This window comes from Drosophila pseudoobscura, chromosome 3 (genome assembly GCF_009870125.1).
Source record: "Drosophila pseudoobscura strain MV-25-SWS-2005 chromosome 3, UCI_Dpse_MV25, whole genome shotgun sequence".
Lineage (NCBI taxonomy): Eukaryota > Metazoa > Arthropoda > Insecta > Diptera > Drosophilidae > Drosophila > Drosophila pseudoobscura.
The window spans coordinates 18,465,041-18,479,459 of NC_046680.1; the positions used below are offsets into that span (position 1 = coordinate 18,465,041).

General features: G+C 49.2%; 1 protein-coding gene across 1 annotated transcript; it reads left to right on the forward strand.

The window, feature by feature from the left end:
* Nucleotides 1-720: 720 nt before the first annotated feature.
* sca (scabrous) lies at nt 721-14,206 on the forward strand. Its single transcript, XM_001361596.4, has 4 exons — nt 721-1,695; nt 4,273-4,678; nt 11,620-12,177; nt 12,288-14,206. Exons 1-4 carry the CDS (start codon nt 1,214-1,216, stop codon nt 13,200-13,202), a joined length of 2,361 nt encoding a protein of 786 aa, XP_001361633.3. The 5' UTR covers nt 721-1,213; the 3' UTR covers nt 13,203-14,206.
* The last annotated feature ends 213 nt before the right edge of the window (nt 14,207-14,419 follow it).

Consider the following 14,419-nt stretch of genomic DNA (forward strand, 5'->3'; position numbering starts at 1 on the left):
ATTTCAGCCACAGCCTGGTATTTCGTGTTACCACTTCACATTGTGTTCCCAGCTCTGCTTGGACCTGGCCAAAGACCATTCCCCTGCCCCCGTGCACTCCAACGCCGCACTCCAACATGTTTTCGCACTTTTACGTCTGCCTATGGGGCAGGGGCCTAACATCTGCCGTTTGCTGCTGCGGCTGCAGTTGCTGTCCTGTCCGAGTGTTGATTCACCGCAAGGGCGCCATGTGTCAGAAGCAGGAACAGGAGAAGCAGCAGGACGACCAGGAACGGGCCATATGCAAACGCCATTTTTGCTTGCTTTGGCTAGGTCTGGCTGGAAGCCTTGAAGGTGAATCCGCACGGGAGATACTCTACAGATCATGATTCTCATGATGAGAATCCTCCTCTTCGCAGTTAGATTGCTTTGCTCTTCTCGCCTCTCTCTTAAGTGTGCCAGCAGCTGCTCTCTTCGCCGCGCTTCATGGAATCGGCTGTTCAGGGACGTGCACTCAAAAGGTGTATTCCTAAATTTCCGCTCTTCGAGTCGCCAACTGTCGTTGAGCCGGAACAGGCGCTCTCTGTGCAAATGCCAGCCCTTGATTAAATACACCTTGGCACGAACCGAACACTGCTGCTTGTTGCATGCTCTTCAACCATAACTTCTCTCTCGGGCTCGGCTCTCTTAGCCTTCACCCGAAGCCTGGCTTCGTGCGCCCCGCTTCGGGCACGAACCAGCCGCGTATAAAAGGCAGAGCCGACGACGCGGCGCCCAAGTCCTTCGACGACCGCCGCGCTGTCAACCTCGTTTGTCTTGGAGCAGACCCCACATACCACACATACCACACACCGTACACATTAAGAGTGAAGCGAGTGAAGAGTACAGTAATTTGGTTTCCGTGGACTTCGTTGCGCCTCGATTCGGGTGTCCCATAGTGCAAAGCAGAGCGAAACAAGTGCGGGCCAGGCGGCAGGAATAATTGTAACATTGTTTGCCAGCGCCTTTATAGGGTGTTTAACTTTCACGCCCCTCCTGAAGCGTCTCCCCGGCCCCAACCCTACCCCAACCGAAAGTCGTTTGTGTCGGCATGCGTGAGAGCCATTTGCATAAATTCCACGTCTGACTCCGAGTTTTTTTCGCGGTGTGAATGAGAAATTGCCAGGCATTTCAGAGACCACAAGAAGAAAGAGAAAGTTTCGCATAAATAAGCATTTAAATTGCCCCTGCAACAATGGCTGCCTCCAACATTTTGCGGCTAATTCTATTGGCGGCGGCTCTGAGCTGTCCCGCGGTTGGAGCTGCCACCGCCGGCGTGGTGCTCAGCGACGTGAACAACATGTTGCGTGATGCCGCCCGAGCCACCTCGGAGAACCCTGCGAGGGCAAAGGACAAGAAGGAGCAGGCAGTGCCCTCCAGTGTGGAGCTGCTGCGCTTCGTGGAGGATGCCGAAGAGGGCGAGGATAGCGAGGACGAGAGCCTCGGCTCCCTGGAAATGCTCTCCAGCGGACAGACCCTGCCCCAGACCCCGGACTCCACCTCCCCCATCAAGCTGGGCGATCAGGTGCGCCTGCTCTCCAAGCAGCTCAATGCCCTGATGATGCGGCGCCGCGAGGATTACGAGATGCTCGAGCACAATCTCCGCAAATCCCTGAGGCTCACCACGGACGCGGCCAGCGCCGATGCCGATATGCGGACGGAACTGAACAAACTCAGGTAGGATGATCATTAAAACCATTCCATGTCTCCGTTCTAGGGGAGAACTCTAAATTGCATTTGAATTGTTAATTAGGAGTCCGTGCAGTTGGTCAATGTCTTGCCATTAATTTGTGGCCCCAGAGGGAGAACTTTGAACCAACTTTCCGCGAGTCCCCGAGACTCGGAGTCACGCAGAACTTCGTCGGGTAACTTTTTCCCCACCTGCAGCTAGTGGGGGAATTAGTGGCCCTCCAAAATAGGCAACAGTTTTCATGTTGCGCTGAGTTTAAATTTTTCCAGTTGCCCAAGTTTGTGTCTGTTTCTTGGGCGAAATGCCAAAGGAATGCGGGGAACTGTCTCCTCCTAATGCAAACAAATCTTGTCGTGGGGAAGGGGCTAGGAAATCTAATCAGAGCTGAGCCACAAGCCACGAGCCATGTGCCTGTCCAAAAGCCCAGCCCAAGTTTGCGTAGTATTCGTGATTTGTTTCGTTGTCGTGGGACTGAGGCTGACTAATAATGATTGTCTCATCGAGCAGAACACACATTCATCAGTCCCCCACCTCTCTGGACTCTCTCTTGTCCTCTGGTGGTGCCCGTATACGGCGTAAAAAATACGTAAAGACGGCACACAACACACTCTTAATTTACTGTACAAATAGCTACGGTTAGTCCGTGGTTGTTGCTGTCGTGGACATCGTAAACTTTGTCAGTGACACCGTAAATAATTCAGGACACGCGCACACACACACACATACGAAACGTACTCGTATAAGCTATTTAGAGAGGGAAGGAGCTCCCCGGGACAACCGCCAGTCAAACGTCATGTCAACTGTGGTTTATGTGATCCACTGGCCACACACTAAGCCAGTTCCTAGCAGCGCCCCCCCACCCCACACATCATTATCTGATTCGACTGTGTGGAGCGTCCTTTATGTTGTGCGTCCTGTCCTGTCCTGTTGGCTTGAGTAGATTTGATAGCATACGCCCCGTTGGCTGGTTGGAGCCCTGCATCGGAGTCGGGCCCTCACTTTTGGTAATTAAATTGTGACCAGTAATCGCGAGGCTGATGCGAAATCCAATGTGGATGTGGATGTGGAGGCGGATGCCATCAGCCATCATCAAATCATTCCCAGATGCAGACACATGCACAGCCAAGCAGTGCTGCTGTGTGGAGCATTTTGCGTTTTCAATTTGCTCGCTTGTCACTGACAGCATTTTCAATTTTCACCTGAATGACGTGCCCTGTTTGGGAGTTTTTCTACATCTTCATCCCGTCTGATGTGGCTGATGGAAAATCCGTGTGGCAGTCAGGCGAAAAAAGCAATGCATGTTCCCATTTGTTTGACATTACAACAGTTTCCATTCGTAAGGGTTCTTCTACTTCCACCCTTTGTTTTCGAGTACAGAGGGGGCTAAAAAAGCGAATCTGCTTTTGGTTTACTTTACACAAAATTGGAAATTGGTAGTTTTAAAGCCGTATTACCGTTCCCGTAAAACTTTTGTACACTTTCACTCTACTATTCCACGTTCCCGCCCGCTTTTTAATTAAATACTCAACTAATTATGATAAAAAATAATACAAAATTGGTAGCAGAACTTTTACCACATGGATAGCAAAAGTTTTGCAAGTCATAAAATTAACAAAAACAGACACACACACACGGAAACAATTTGAAACATTGCGTATACGCAGGCGAAAATAAAATCCCAACCAAATATGATGTGCGTATGTACAAACCAGAGAACGGGAGCAGGGCAGACCAACTTTTCTTTTTTCACCCCTACCCTGTTCTTGTGTCCTGCGTTTCTTGATGAAAATTTTATGTAGCTTTGCTCTTTGACAGAGGAAATCAAGAGGATCAGGGGGAGGAGCAGGAAGGACAGGGAAAGGCCGGAAAGGAAGCTGCAGCTTGTGCCCAAAACAAAACTTTTTTCCTACACTTTTGAATTTGTTGTGCTGCTGCCCCTTCTTCTGCGGTGACTCCGGCTGCTGCTGCTGCTCATTCCGCTTCCTTCCAGCTGACTTCTTTAATTGTCTGAAATGCCACAAAAATGCGTTCAAGCTTTTCTTTCTTCGCCTACAACTGCCACAAGTGCTACAACATTTTCGTTATCAAAATTTAAACAACGTTTTTCCCAGCACTTGCCGCCATTTGTGGCTGCCACTCTCTGCTCGTTTTGTGGATTTTTGGTTAAAGTTTGTTTGCTTGTTTGCTTTTTTTCTGTTAGATGACTTCTGTGATTTCCATTTGCACCGGAGGTGGGGCGCCGTCTGCCCATGACTGAATTTATTCCGCAATGGGAAATTGAAAATGTGCATGAAAATGCAACGATCGGGGGAGTACAGAGAGATTTAGTGAGTGTTGGAGCTTGATTATATGGCGGCTAAAATCCCATTAGCGGACCGCAAGGCAATTAGGTCGCCTGTCCGCTTGAAAATGTCAATTTAAATTAGATTTTCGGGTGTGGGGCCAGACAGAGCTCCAATTATAACGTTATGCAGATGGCCCACGCTGCAGCCTCCGTGGCTAATTAAACGTATTTTCAGAGAGAGATTTTAATGCTTGAACTTTCGATTTTGTGTATTCCACAGGGAGGAGGTGGCCAGCCTGCGCGGCTCCCAGGGCGGAAACAAGGAGCGCCTCACCGTCGAGTGGCTGCAGCAGGCCATCTCCGAGATCCGCAAACAGCTGGCGGAGCTGCAGCATACCGCCGGCAACGTGGCCAAGGATGTGCAGCAGCGTAGCGCCGGCTACGAGGATCTGGCCACAATCCGCAGCGACTTCCAGCAGATCAAGCTAGAGCTGGCCGCCCAGCACGAGCGACAGCAGCAGACAGAGGTGCTGGTGCAAGAGCTGCGGGAGGAGATGCTCCAGCAGGAGGAGGACTACCAGCACGCCCTTAGCCGCCAACAACAACAGCAGCAGAAGGAACACTCCACGCCGAACTCCGCCAGCATCGAGGAGGAGAGCAGCAGCAGCAGCAGCAGCAGCCAGGAGGTGGGTGCACACTTTATGCTAATGATCAGATAAGCACGCAGGGCTCGGCCAGGTGAAGGGCCCTGGTTTAGGGCCCTGCTTTAAGTGCGGGCCCATAAAGCCGCCACCAACCTGGTGGGGCATTATCTGCCGTTTTATGCCTTATTTTATACTCGGAGCCAGCTCGGGTGGGGTGGAGCGGGTGGCGTGTGGCGTGAGGCGTGCCCCATCATCATGCGGCACGATGTGCTAACGGTTCGCATTGACTGGGGTCGAGAGCCGAGGCCCGGCCCTCTGCCTCCGTTCTAATGGCTCGGCAGGGGCACTGGCACATACGCTGCCCAAATTACTCATACGCACCGCAGGACGTGGTCGTATTTAATATTTAATGCCTGGCACTCAGCCTCCCCACTAAGCCAATGAGGCCTTATTGGCCATGTGAATCATTTAAAGAGATGCCTGGAACTAGAGATCTTTCATTTGGGATCGTTTTGCACACCTTCTAGGGGTATGGGATCTGTCAGCAGGAGACCGATAAATCTCGATATACCAGAGGGCGGGAATCGATGCAACTGGAAATCTACGTCGATGGAGCTGGCGATTCCAAATAGTCGATTTCCTTGCACCTTGTTAATTATAATTAATGTCAATAAAGGGCCAACATCAGCAGCAGGCAGCAGGCAGCATCGACCACAGAAACGGCAACGGAGTTCCGCGGAGGGAACAACAATGGCAAAGCAAAAAAGGCAGCTGCTAACAGGTAAAGGGGCTGCCAGGCAGCCAGGCATCCTGGCTGCTGCTGCTGCACGATAGCGAGGCAACGGGGCAACAAGCTCCCCAAGTTGCTTCATTAAAAGGATTATGCGTCGGTCCGCCTCAATATGAGAATGCGGTTGCGTCGTACGACCGTCAGCAAAATATGTCAGTGGGGCCCTTCTCGCATGGGGAAAGCTTAAAACTGGTTTATCTGCCACCTGTTTTGGCCATCTCTTCTGGTGTTGTTGTGGCTCAGGCAGTTGTGGTTGTGGCTAAACCCCCCAGCCCGCCTCACTTTGAAGTAGGGCTTAAACGAAATTTGCTTGCTTAGACGAATACTTTGTGTTCCTTTTGTGTCCGCCCGCACAAAAGCCGAGAAATTTCATTGAGCTGAAGCAATTACCCGTGACTCAAAGGCGAAATAGAATTTTAAAGCCAAATAATAACGAAACAACAAGATGGAACACTTTTGGTCGACGCACAACCCGCGGCATACCCGCTAACTCTTATGAAAACTCTGAGGTTTGACCTACAACGCGCCAAAAGGACGCATCAAATCGAAACCCATATACCCTGGATCTCCTCGAGCACGAGGTATATTCGATGGGGGATTAAATGTTCAGCCAGGCAGCTTAAGCGGCTTTCGTCGGACCTTCAGCGCACACGCACGCATCAATGCGGCTGTTCACATGGCCTACATGTGTATGTGTGTGGATGTGGATGTGTATGTGTATCATTAATAGGGTGGGGGCCGGAACCTTTGCCAAAATATAAAACGAAATTGCTGAAAATTGCAAAACAAAAAGCAGGAAATCACCTTTTAATCGCCTTCAATGGAAACGCAGGGATAACACAGAGGGCGGGAGGGGGAAACAGCGAGTGGAGGGGGGCTATATATGAGGGACCGTGGGGTCCCGCTGGTCCAGTGGCAAGTGGTCCAGCGGCCAGCTGCTCCAGAAACTGGCTTCAGAGGGGCGACTCTTGTTGTTGCCGTCTTTTGTCTTACCAACTTTTGGCAGCCGACAGAAGAAGAAGGACAGGGAGTTGCAAAAAATGAAGGACAGATAGAGAGAGGGAGAGAGAGAGAGACTGGGAGGAGGGAAAGCAGCAACGGCAGATGCTCTCAAATGCCCCGATAATCAGTTCTCTCCCTCGCTGCCTTGCCTCATTTTTCCCCCAGCATCCATACCCTGGTGATGGGATGTGAGCGATGCTTCAGCACAATGTGATCCTTTTCCTTTTCCTTACAAGGGTATGCCCAGCGAAAGGTGTTTGAGGGACACTCTCTGCACCCATAAGGACTGCAATTATACTACAATATCATTTATGTACCGCACAAATAAATGGACATAAAAGGGTATCAATAGCTTCGCTTTTTGTCTGCTTTATTTTGTCCCACAAACTGACAGAAAAAAAACAGAAACAAAAGCGATATCGGTGGAAGTGAGCAGGACCCGACCATCGAAACCTGTTCCTGAAACTTTCCACAAGACACAACCAAGGACCTCGAGAAATTTTTTTGGAAACTGTTATTATAGAAGCGCAACAAAGCAGAAATTAGGTTAAATTAGAACAAAGAGCAGGCAACAGCTCACAAAGAACGGAGAAACGAAACCAGAGAAGAGGATGCGATGGGATGCGATGCGATGGGATGGGATGGCACCTGCAGAACCGAAAGCAGCTCAAGGAGAACCAACAAAAAATAAATAAAAATAATGCAAACAATAAAATTGCTCAGGTGGCTGGGGAAAAAGCTACAAATTCGTTGTGTGTCTGGTTAAATTTAATCAACTTTTCTTTATTTGATTACATCGAAAATGTGGCAGACAGAGAAGCCAGAGAAACTACGGAAGAGAACAAATTATGAAAAATATGCAAAGCCTGGAGAGACCCTTTTTGGATTAGGGCGGCACACTGTGGGATAATTGCGGGAAAGGACGGAGTCAGATGTTAAGAGAAAATAAATAGAAAAGCGCCATAAATAATAGAAATAACAATAAGTGGCAGAAAGTGTGTGGCTGAAAAGATGAAAGCACCCAAAGCTCGGCAGATTAAAGGGCACTTTCAGTCGTAACCCAAGGGCCAGATTATGAAGCAATCTAATACATAATTAATTAAATGAAATTCCCTTCGAATTGTCTGTGGTTGCTCTTTCGATAGGAGTCAACTTCTCTGAGAGGTAGCCCAATCTCTGGGAGCTCTCGACCTCGTAACCCGGCACCCATTTAGCCATTAGAGCTGATGCCGTTTGAGCTCTAATCGATTCTCCTGGCCAGGAGTCGACGCCTCGCGAACAAGGGACACATCTGCCGGTGACAGCCTGGCATTGACTATAATCTAACAACTCTAATTGCAAATTTCTGCCAAAGATATGTCTAAGCACACACACACACACACACACACACACACACACACACACGGCTATTTCGATTTACATCCATGTACATATGTTCTATAACAAATCGCTTTGATGAAAGCTGTCACTGGCAACAGTTGGCAAGATAGCCAGGGAGTCTGTGGGGCAAGGGAGGAAACCGAAAAAAACGCAAATGTTTATCATTGGTTATTGATGCTACCATAACTGCCACAAGGAGTCGGAAAGAATAGAATCTGGTACATGCTCCTGCTCGTCGGAGGGACTTGCTGTTAAATTAGCAAGGCAAACAAATGCCAGGCCGACAGACAGACAGGCAGACAGACAGACATGTGTATATATAAGTAGCAGCAGCATCCAGAAGCACCAGCAGGACCGGAGTGAGTCAGAAAGAGCCCCATGGCAGGCCTGAGACACGGAGAATCCGGTTTCGGTTCCAGGCGACAGGCATGCGGCGTTTGCCACCCCCGCACACTCCGCTCTCGGGCATTTTTACCTTATTTATGTTGATATTTGTTTTGCTTTTGTTTCATGATACGTTCCGTGCTCTCCCCCTTCGCTACACTGCGAACAAATATGTAACCTGTTCTCAGATTCAGCGCAGGTTCTAAGGAAAGCCAACATTGAAATATTCCAATAAGCTCTATTTTGTTTATATCCTCAATTCCTCATTGCTTGATTTTTGCAGACCTCTCTTTTGCAACTGAAACTTGGTGCCAATTGGTGCTATTTTCTCTCAGTGTAGCCGTCCTGTCACTGGCTGAAGCCTCTATTGTTTCTGTTTCTGCTTCTGTTTCCTCTGCTCCTCGTGCTGCTGCTGTTGGCAATTTGTTTGATTGTTCAAGAGGTTGTTGCTGCTCCTAAGGTGCCCCCTGCCCCTGCCCCTGCTTCTGTCCCTGCTTCTGTCCCCCCTCCCCCAACACATGTATGTACACCTACGCTGTACAAACTTGATATTTATTTCATGAGTCGAATTATCTTTATTGAAACTTTTGGCATGCATTTGGGACTCGATTCGGGTGGGTGGGGGCCTTGGTGTTGGGGGCTTGGTTCTGGCTGAATGGAAATATGATCCCAGCGGGGGATCTCCATGACTCGAATTGCTTTTCAATTTCTAAAGAGTTTTTTGCATTGAGAGTGCGAGTGCTCTTTGTATTTTACACAGAAAATTTAAATGTGCTTTTTAGCGAAATATTTGTGGGAATAATTCTAGTTGGAAAATTATGCACACGTCTGCCATTTTTTTTTGGCCAAGGATAAGGTTGTCGTTGACGTTGCCTTTGAGGTCGGGCTGGAGGTTGAGGTCGTCCTGGCACCGGGCCCCCAAATGCGCATTAACCTAATGGCATTTTGTGGCACCCGCTTCCCTAGAACTGCTCCACCTTCTCTCCTCCTCGACCGAGCGTAACTTTTTCAAGCATCGCACAAAAGTCCTATTAAATTTTTACGACAATTCGCCGTAGAGCAGAAGCCGAAACCGTAGCCGAAGCAGAGCCTGAAGGCGGAGTAGCATGAGCAGATTTTTCCTCTTTTTCCTTTTGCAATGCACATATACCGCCCCCCCGCCCCCCATCAGCCCCACTGGAATAGCTGTCACGCTAATAGCAAATCCTTGTTAGCTTTCACTTAAGTACAGCATGTAAAATTTTCACTTTTAATCCTTGAACAAACCCACGAAAGGAGCTGGGGATCTGGCATGCTCTAGCCTCTCGCCCTCATCCTCGCTTTGTGTGTGCGCCTGGAAATTAATTAGTTGACTGCTCCTCCCGCCCACAACTCTTGCCCACCACTCACCCCCTTTCCATTTAAAATATTTATGCTTCAATTTCGATTTCAATTAACGCGACCATCGGCGAGCCATCGCGAAAAGAAATCATTTCCTAGTCTCGGGGCTTACAACCTGTCTCCTTGCGAGAAATTTGAGCTGCATAAATCACATTTAATTATAGCGCTGATGGCCGGAATTTATATGCCACCTCACCGACACGGACATCTATATATACGTGTATATGTATGTGGTATATATGTATGTATGTATTGGGGATTTCTCCTTTTTTGATGGCCACTTCCCGTCTCGTCCAGAGTTCATATAAAACGCGAACGTGTCGTATTAGCTGCGTTCGTGACCTTTCGCATAAAACAACGTCGCTTCCACGTCCCACAGCCCAGAGCGAGTGCAGCACCGCTGCTCCACCACTCTGCGGCACGTGCGTGAGGGCAAAGCAAACACAGAAAGAAGGAGTGATGGAGGGAGGGAGGGGGGCAGGGAGAGTGAGAAGAAGCCCCACGGTCTGGAGTGCGAGTGGCAGCAATGTGGCCGCCCGTTCCAGAGCTGCCGCGAATCGTTCGAACCCCGATGAGGCACAAACGCAACTTTGGCATAAATATTCATGAATTCGTACATATTTTCCATATTTTTCGTTAGCTTTCTGTTCGTTTTTTTTTTTGCCTCGGCGACTAATTGAATTCGAGGAGAGAAATGCCTTCAAATTACGGAAAATAAAATGTGTGTTAAAAGTCCGGCATTGTATATCTTTCGGGAAGAGTCAAACAGTGCCCCAATTTAAAGGCTATGAATGTCATTTGCTTGATTAAGGGTTCTGCACGGATTTATTGTTAATTAAAATATGAAGAGGAGGATAAACGAGTGCCAGTAATTTTTTTGGCGAGAAAAGGCTTCCAAGTGAAGAAAGTTATTTTCTCTCATATTGAAAATCTCTTTTCTCCGATTAAAGAATTCCTTTCAGTGGAGCTCCTTCTCCAGTCAGAAAGTCATTTGGAGTCAGAAAAAGCTCATATTTCCGGAATTTCACTTTTTTCACGTATAAAATATAAAGAAGAGAAATGCGAATTTTTTTGTACGTATTGTTGGCCCAGAGAAAACTCTTCATGAAAATAATCTTCAAAGTCAAAGCAGAGGAAATCCTTGAATGGAGAAGCGAAAAGGAACTCGTTTTTCTTTTGATTTGGACCCTTTTAAAGCAGACACCCCACATATACCATAATTCTGGCTCAGGTAGGACCCCTCCAGGGTTGACACATTCATTGCATTCATTAGCAGCACACTTACAGTCGGTTTTTGTCCCCAACAGCGTCGTCCTTTATTAGTCAATTACGAGAGACTTTTCTATTAATCATGGCCGTCCATTGAGAAAGCGGAGAAAAGCAACCATCTAATGAAAGGAAAGCAGAACGAAACGAATGAGACAGATACATATCACGGCCACGCAAATCCATTCACTGCACTCGCAGACACTCAGTCGCAGATACTCGGAGATGGTAGGATGGTAGAATGTGACCCAAATGGCATTACCTTAGTTTACAGCTGCTCGCGAGACTGTCACTCTGCGAAATTATTTCTATGCATACTCGTATTGCGGGTACGAGTATGTGGAAATTTATGCAGCTTCTTTTTTCCGCAGAGGAGCAGCAGCAGCAGCAGCAGCAGCTTCAGGGACTTACACGCTTTTGCTGTGGCTGGGGACGGGGACGGTGACGGGGCTGACATTATTGTTGCAAGCTTTTCAGTCGCCATCCTGCTGCCTCATCCGCAACGTAACCCAAGCCCACCTGCTGTCAGGCAACCGCTGCTGGTGCCTGGTTATGAAATGCATTTATAATAAATGGATTTAGCATTCAATTCCCAGCACATAATCCCCGCCAGCGACGCCTCCGAACACACAAACACGCACACACACACGCCCAATCCCTAGCGCCTCCCCAGACAACAAAAGAGCTAGAAGAGCTTAGGAGTACTCCTCTTTAGAAAAACTAAAAACCATTTCGGGATTTCAAGCTCCTAATCTCCATACGCATTCTCTATCCGTTACAGCTCTCTGGGTCCAGTTCCGGCTCCAGCTCCAGCTCCAGCGTCACTCTGGCCGACCACAAACGCCGCCACTGCCGGTTCCAGAGCCAGCAGATCCACGCCCTGCAGCTGGCCCATCGCGGACTCCGGCGGCAGGTGAACGAGCTGCGCTTCCACCACATCGATGAGCGGGTGCGCAGTCTGGAGGTGGAGCAGCACCGCATCGCCAACGCCAACTTCAATTTGAGCAGCCAGATCGCCTCGCTGGACAAGCTGCACACCTCCATGCTGGAGCTGCTCGAGGACGTGGAGGGGCTGCAGACTAAGATGGACAAGAGCATACCGGAGCTGCGGCACGAGATCTCCAAGCTGGAGTTCGCCAACGCCCAGATCACCTCCGAGCAGAGCCTGGTGCGGGAGGAGGGCAAGAATGCGGCCCGCTCCCTACAGGCCATGGCCGTCAGCGTGAGCGTGCTGCAGGACGAGCGTGAGGGCATACGGAAGCTCGTGAGCACGGTGGAGAGTCTGCAGACGAATGTGGACAGGCTGCAGTCGCTGGTGAACGATGAACTGAAGAATAAGGTGAGTCCTGCTCCTCCTCCGGATCTCTCAGACGGACATTGACCGCCTTTCCATGCACACACTCTACATATACCTCTCTCTCTCTCTCTCTCGTCTTGTCTCTTCTGCAGCTGTCACACCTGAACAAGCCCCACAAGCGTCCGCACCATCAGCTCCAGCAGCAGCAGCAGACGCAGCAGGAGGCCAGCATCGACTCGGCCCTGGCGGAGACCCTCGTGAGCGAGCTGGAGAACGTCGAGGCACAGTACGAGGCCATCATCAATAAGCTGCCCCACGACTGCAGCGAGGTGCACACCCAGGCGGATGGCCTCCACCTGATTGCGCCCGCCGGCCAGCACCATCCCCTGATGTCGCACTGCACCGCCGACGGATGGACCACGGTGCAGCGTCGCTTCGACGGCAGTGCCGACTTCAACCGCACGTGGGCGGACTACGCCCACGGCTTCGGGACCCCCGGTGGCGAGTTCTGGATCGGCAACGAGCAGCTGCACCACCTAACGCTGGACAACTGCAGCCGACTGCGGGTGCACATGCAGGACATCTACGACAACGTGTGGGTGGCCGAATATGCCCGATTCTACATCTCGTCGCGGGCCGATGGCTTCCGCCTGCAGATCGGGGAGTACAGCGGGAACGCCTCCGATGCGCTCAACTACCAGCAGGGCATGCAGTTCTCGGCCATCGACGACGACCGCGACATCTCACAGACGCACTGCGCTGCCAACTATGAGGGGGGCTGGTGGTTCTCTCATTGCCAGCACGCCAATCTGAATGGGCGCTACAATCTGGGGCTGACTTGGTTCGACGCCGCTCGCAACGAATGGATAGCGGTCAAGTCCAGCCGGATGCTGGTGAAGCGACTGCCCGCCGCCGAGTGCCAGGCAGGAACGAGCGGCCCGGGCCCGGCGCCCGCGACAAGTGCAACCTCAACCACAACCCCAGAGGCTCAGGCGTCGGTGGCATTGACGGCATCCACCAGTACGCCCAGTACTGTGGTGCAGTTCATTGCCGCCGCTCAGGCGTAAGTGAGCTGTAACACCCCCCCACCCGTGAACCGGGCTAACGGGAACCGGGAACGGCTACAGTGAACCACCAGAGCCAGGCCTACTATAGTTGGGAGTGCACTGATCGTTTGTGGGAGTGGGAGTGAGAGTCCGAAGCGGAGACGGAGGCGGAGGCGGAAATGGAATTGGAGCTCTAAAAGATCCCTAATCCTAATCCGAATTATGTTAGTGTAAAGTGGACGTGGAGTCCTTGTACATAGTCGATCAGCCCTAAGTTGTAGCATTAATCTGTCGAATGGAGCTTACCCTAGACGTATCCGTAGTCAAAATGTCGGTCCATCAGTCGTCAACCCAAGCAAACCGTATAAATATTCAATTCTTTGGTCTTTCAAGCAGATCTCATAGAGGCTTTAGTCCCACGGAGCTCTAAAAGGAGAGAGAGGTAGAGAGAGAGTGCGGGAATATCATATGAGAAGAAGCCGAGTGAATGTCTAGACATAATCGCCACTAATTAGTTATAACCATTAAGAGCATCAGCTATCGATCTACTCTAGTTAAGGCTCATCTCAGACAAATAATAAATATACTAGAATTGGAAAACATGTACTTTCGCGGCAGTTTTAGGATAAGCTTAGGGCCCCCCATATCAGTCATACATAGTACATATACATACATATATATATGTATATATATATATGCATATACATATATCTATATATAGCATTGGTAACTGTACTTTTAATTGTAATTGTTGTATCATATGTATAATGTTGGGTCTATATACCATATGTGGATCCCCCATTAATGCTTTCTAAGTGTTTGCTTCAGAGTTATAGCCCCCGAACCACCCCCCAAACCAACGGAGTCGCATGCCAAAGAGATCAAGTCAGAAATAGTTACCGAAACACCTACGAAAGTATGCAAATTTATACACACAAACAAAACAAAAAACAAAAACAAAACAAAACAAAAAAAAACAAGAAACTATTTTCTGCAGTTTTGCATATACCAAAAAACCAAACAAACGAAGTGAAAGAAGGGCGAACCATACGAGCTAAAACTTGCATTTAGAACATAAGTTATGAACTATATTATATACATATGTATGGTATACATTAACATTATGTCCTGTACATTAAGAAACTCGAATTGGAAACAGAAAACAGAAGGCACGGCCCTATTTTACAATAAATAAATTGATGTGAAAGAAAAAACTCGACAAAAAAACAGAAAAAACT

What these genes read in the sequence shown, in the direction of transcription:
- sca (XM_001361596.4), top strand. Translation starts at nt 1,214, where the DNA reads ATGGCTGCCTCCAACATTTTGCGGCTAATTCTATTGGCGGCGGCTCTG. An exon ending in ACGGAACTGAACAAACTCAG is followed by an intron (nt 1,696 to 4,272) that starts GTAGGATGATCA and finishes TGTATTCCACAG; the next exon opens with GGAGGAGGTGGCCAGCCTGC. An exon ending in ACGATGAACTGAAGAATAAG is followed by an intron (nt 12,178 to 12,287) that starts GTGAGTCCTGCT and finishes TCTCTTCTGCAG; the next exon opens with CTGTCACACCTGAACAAGCC.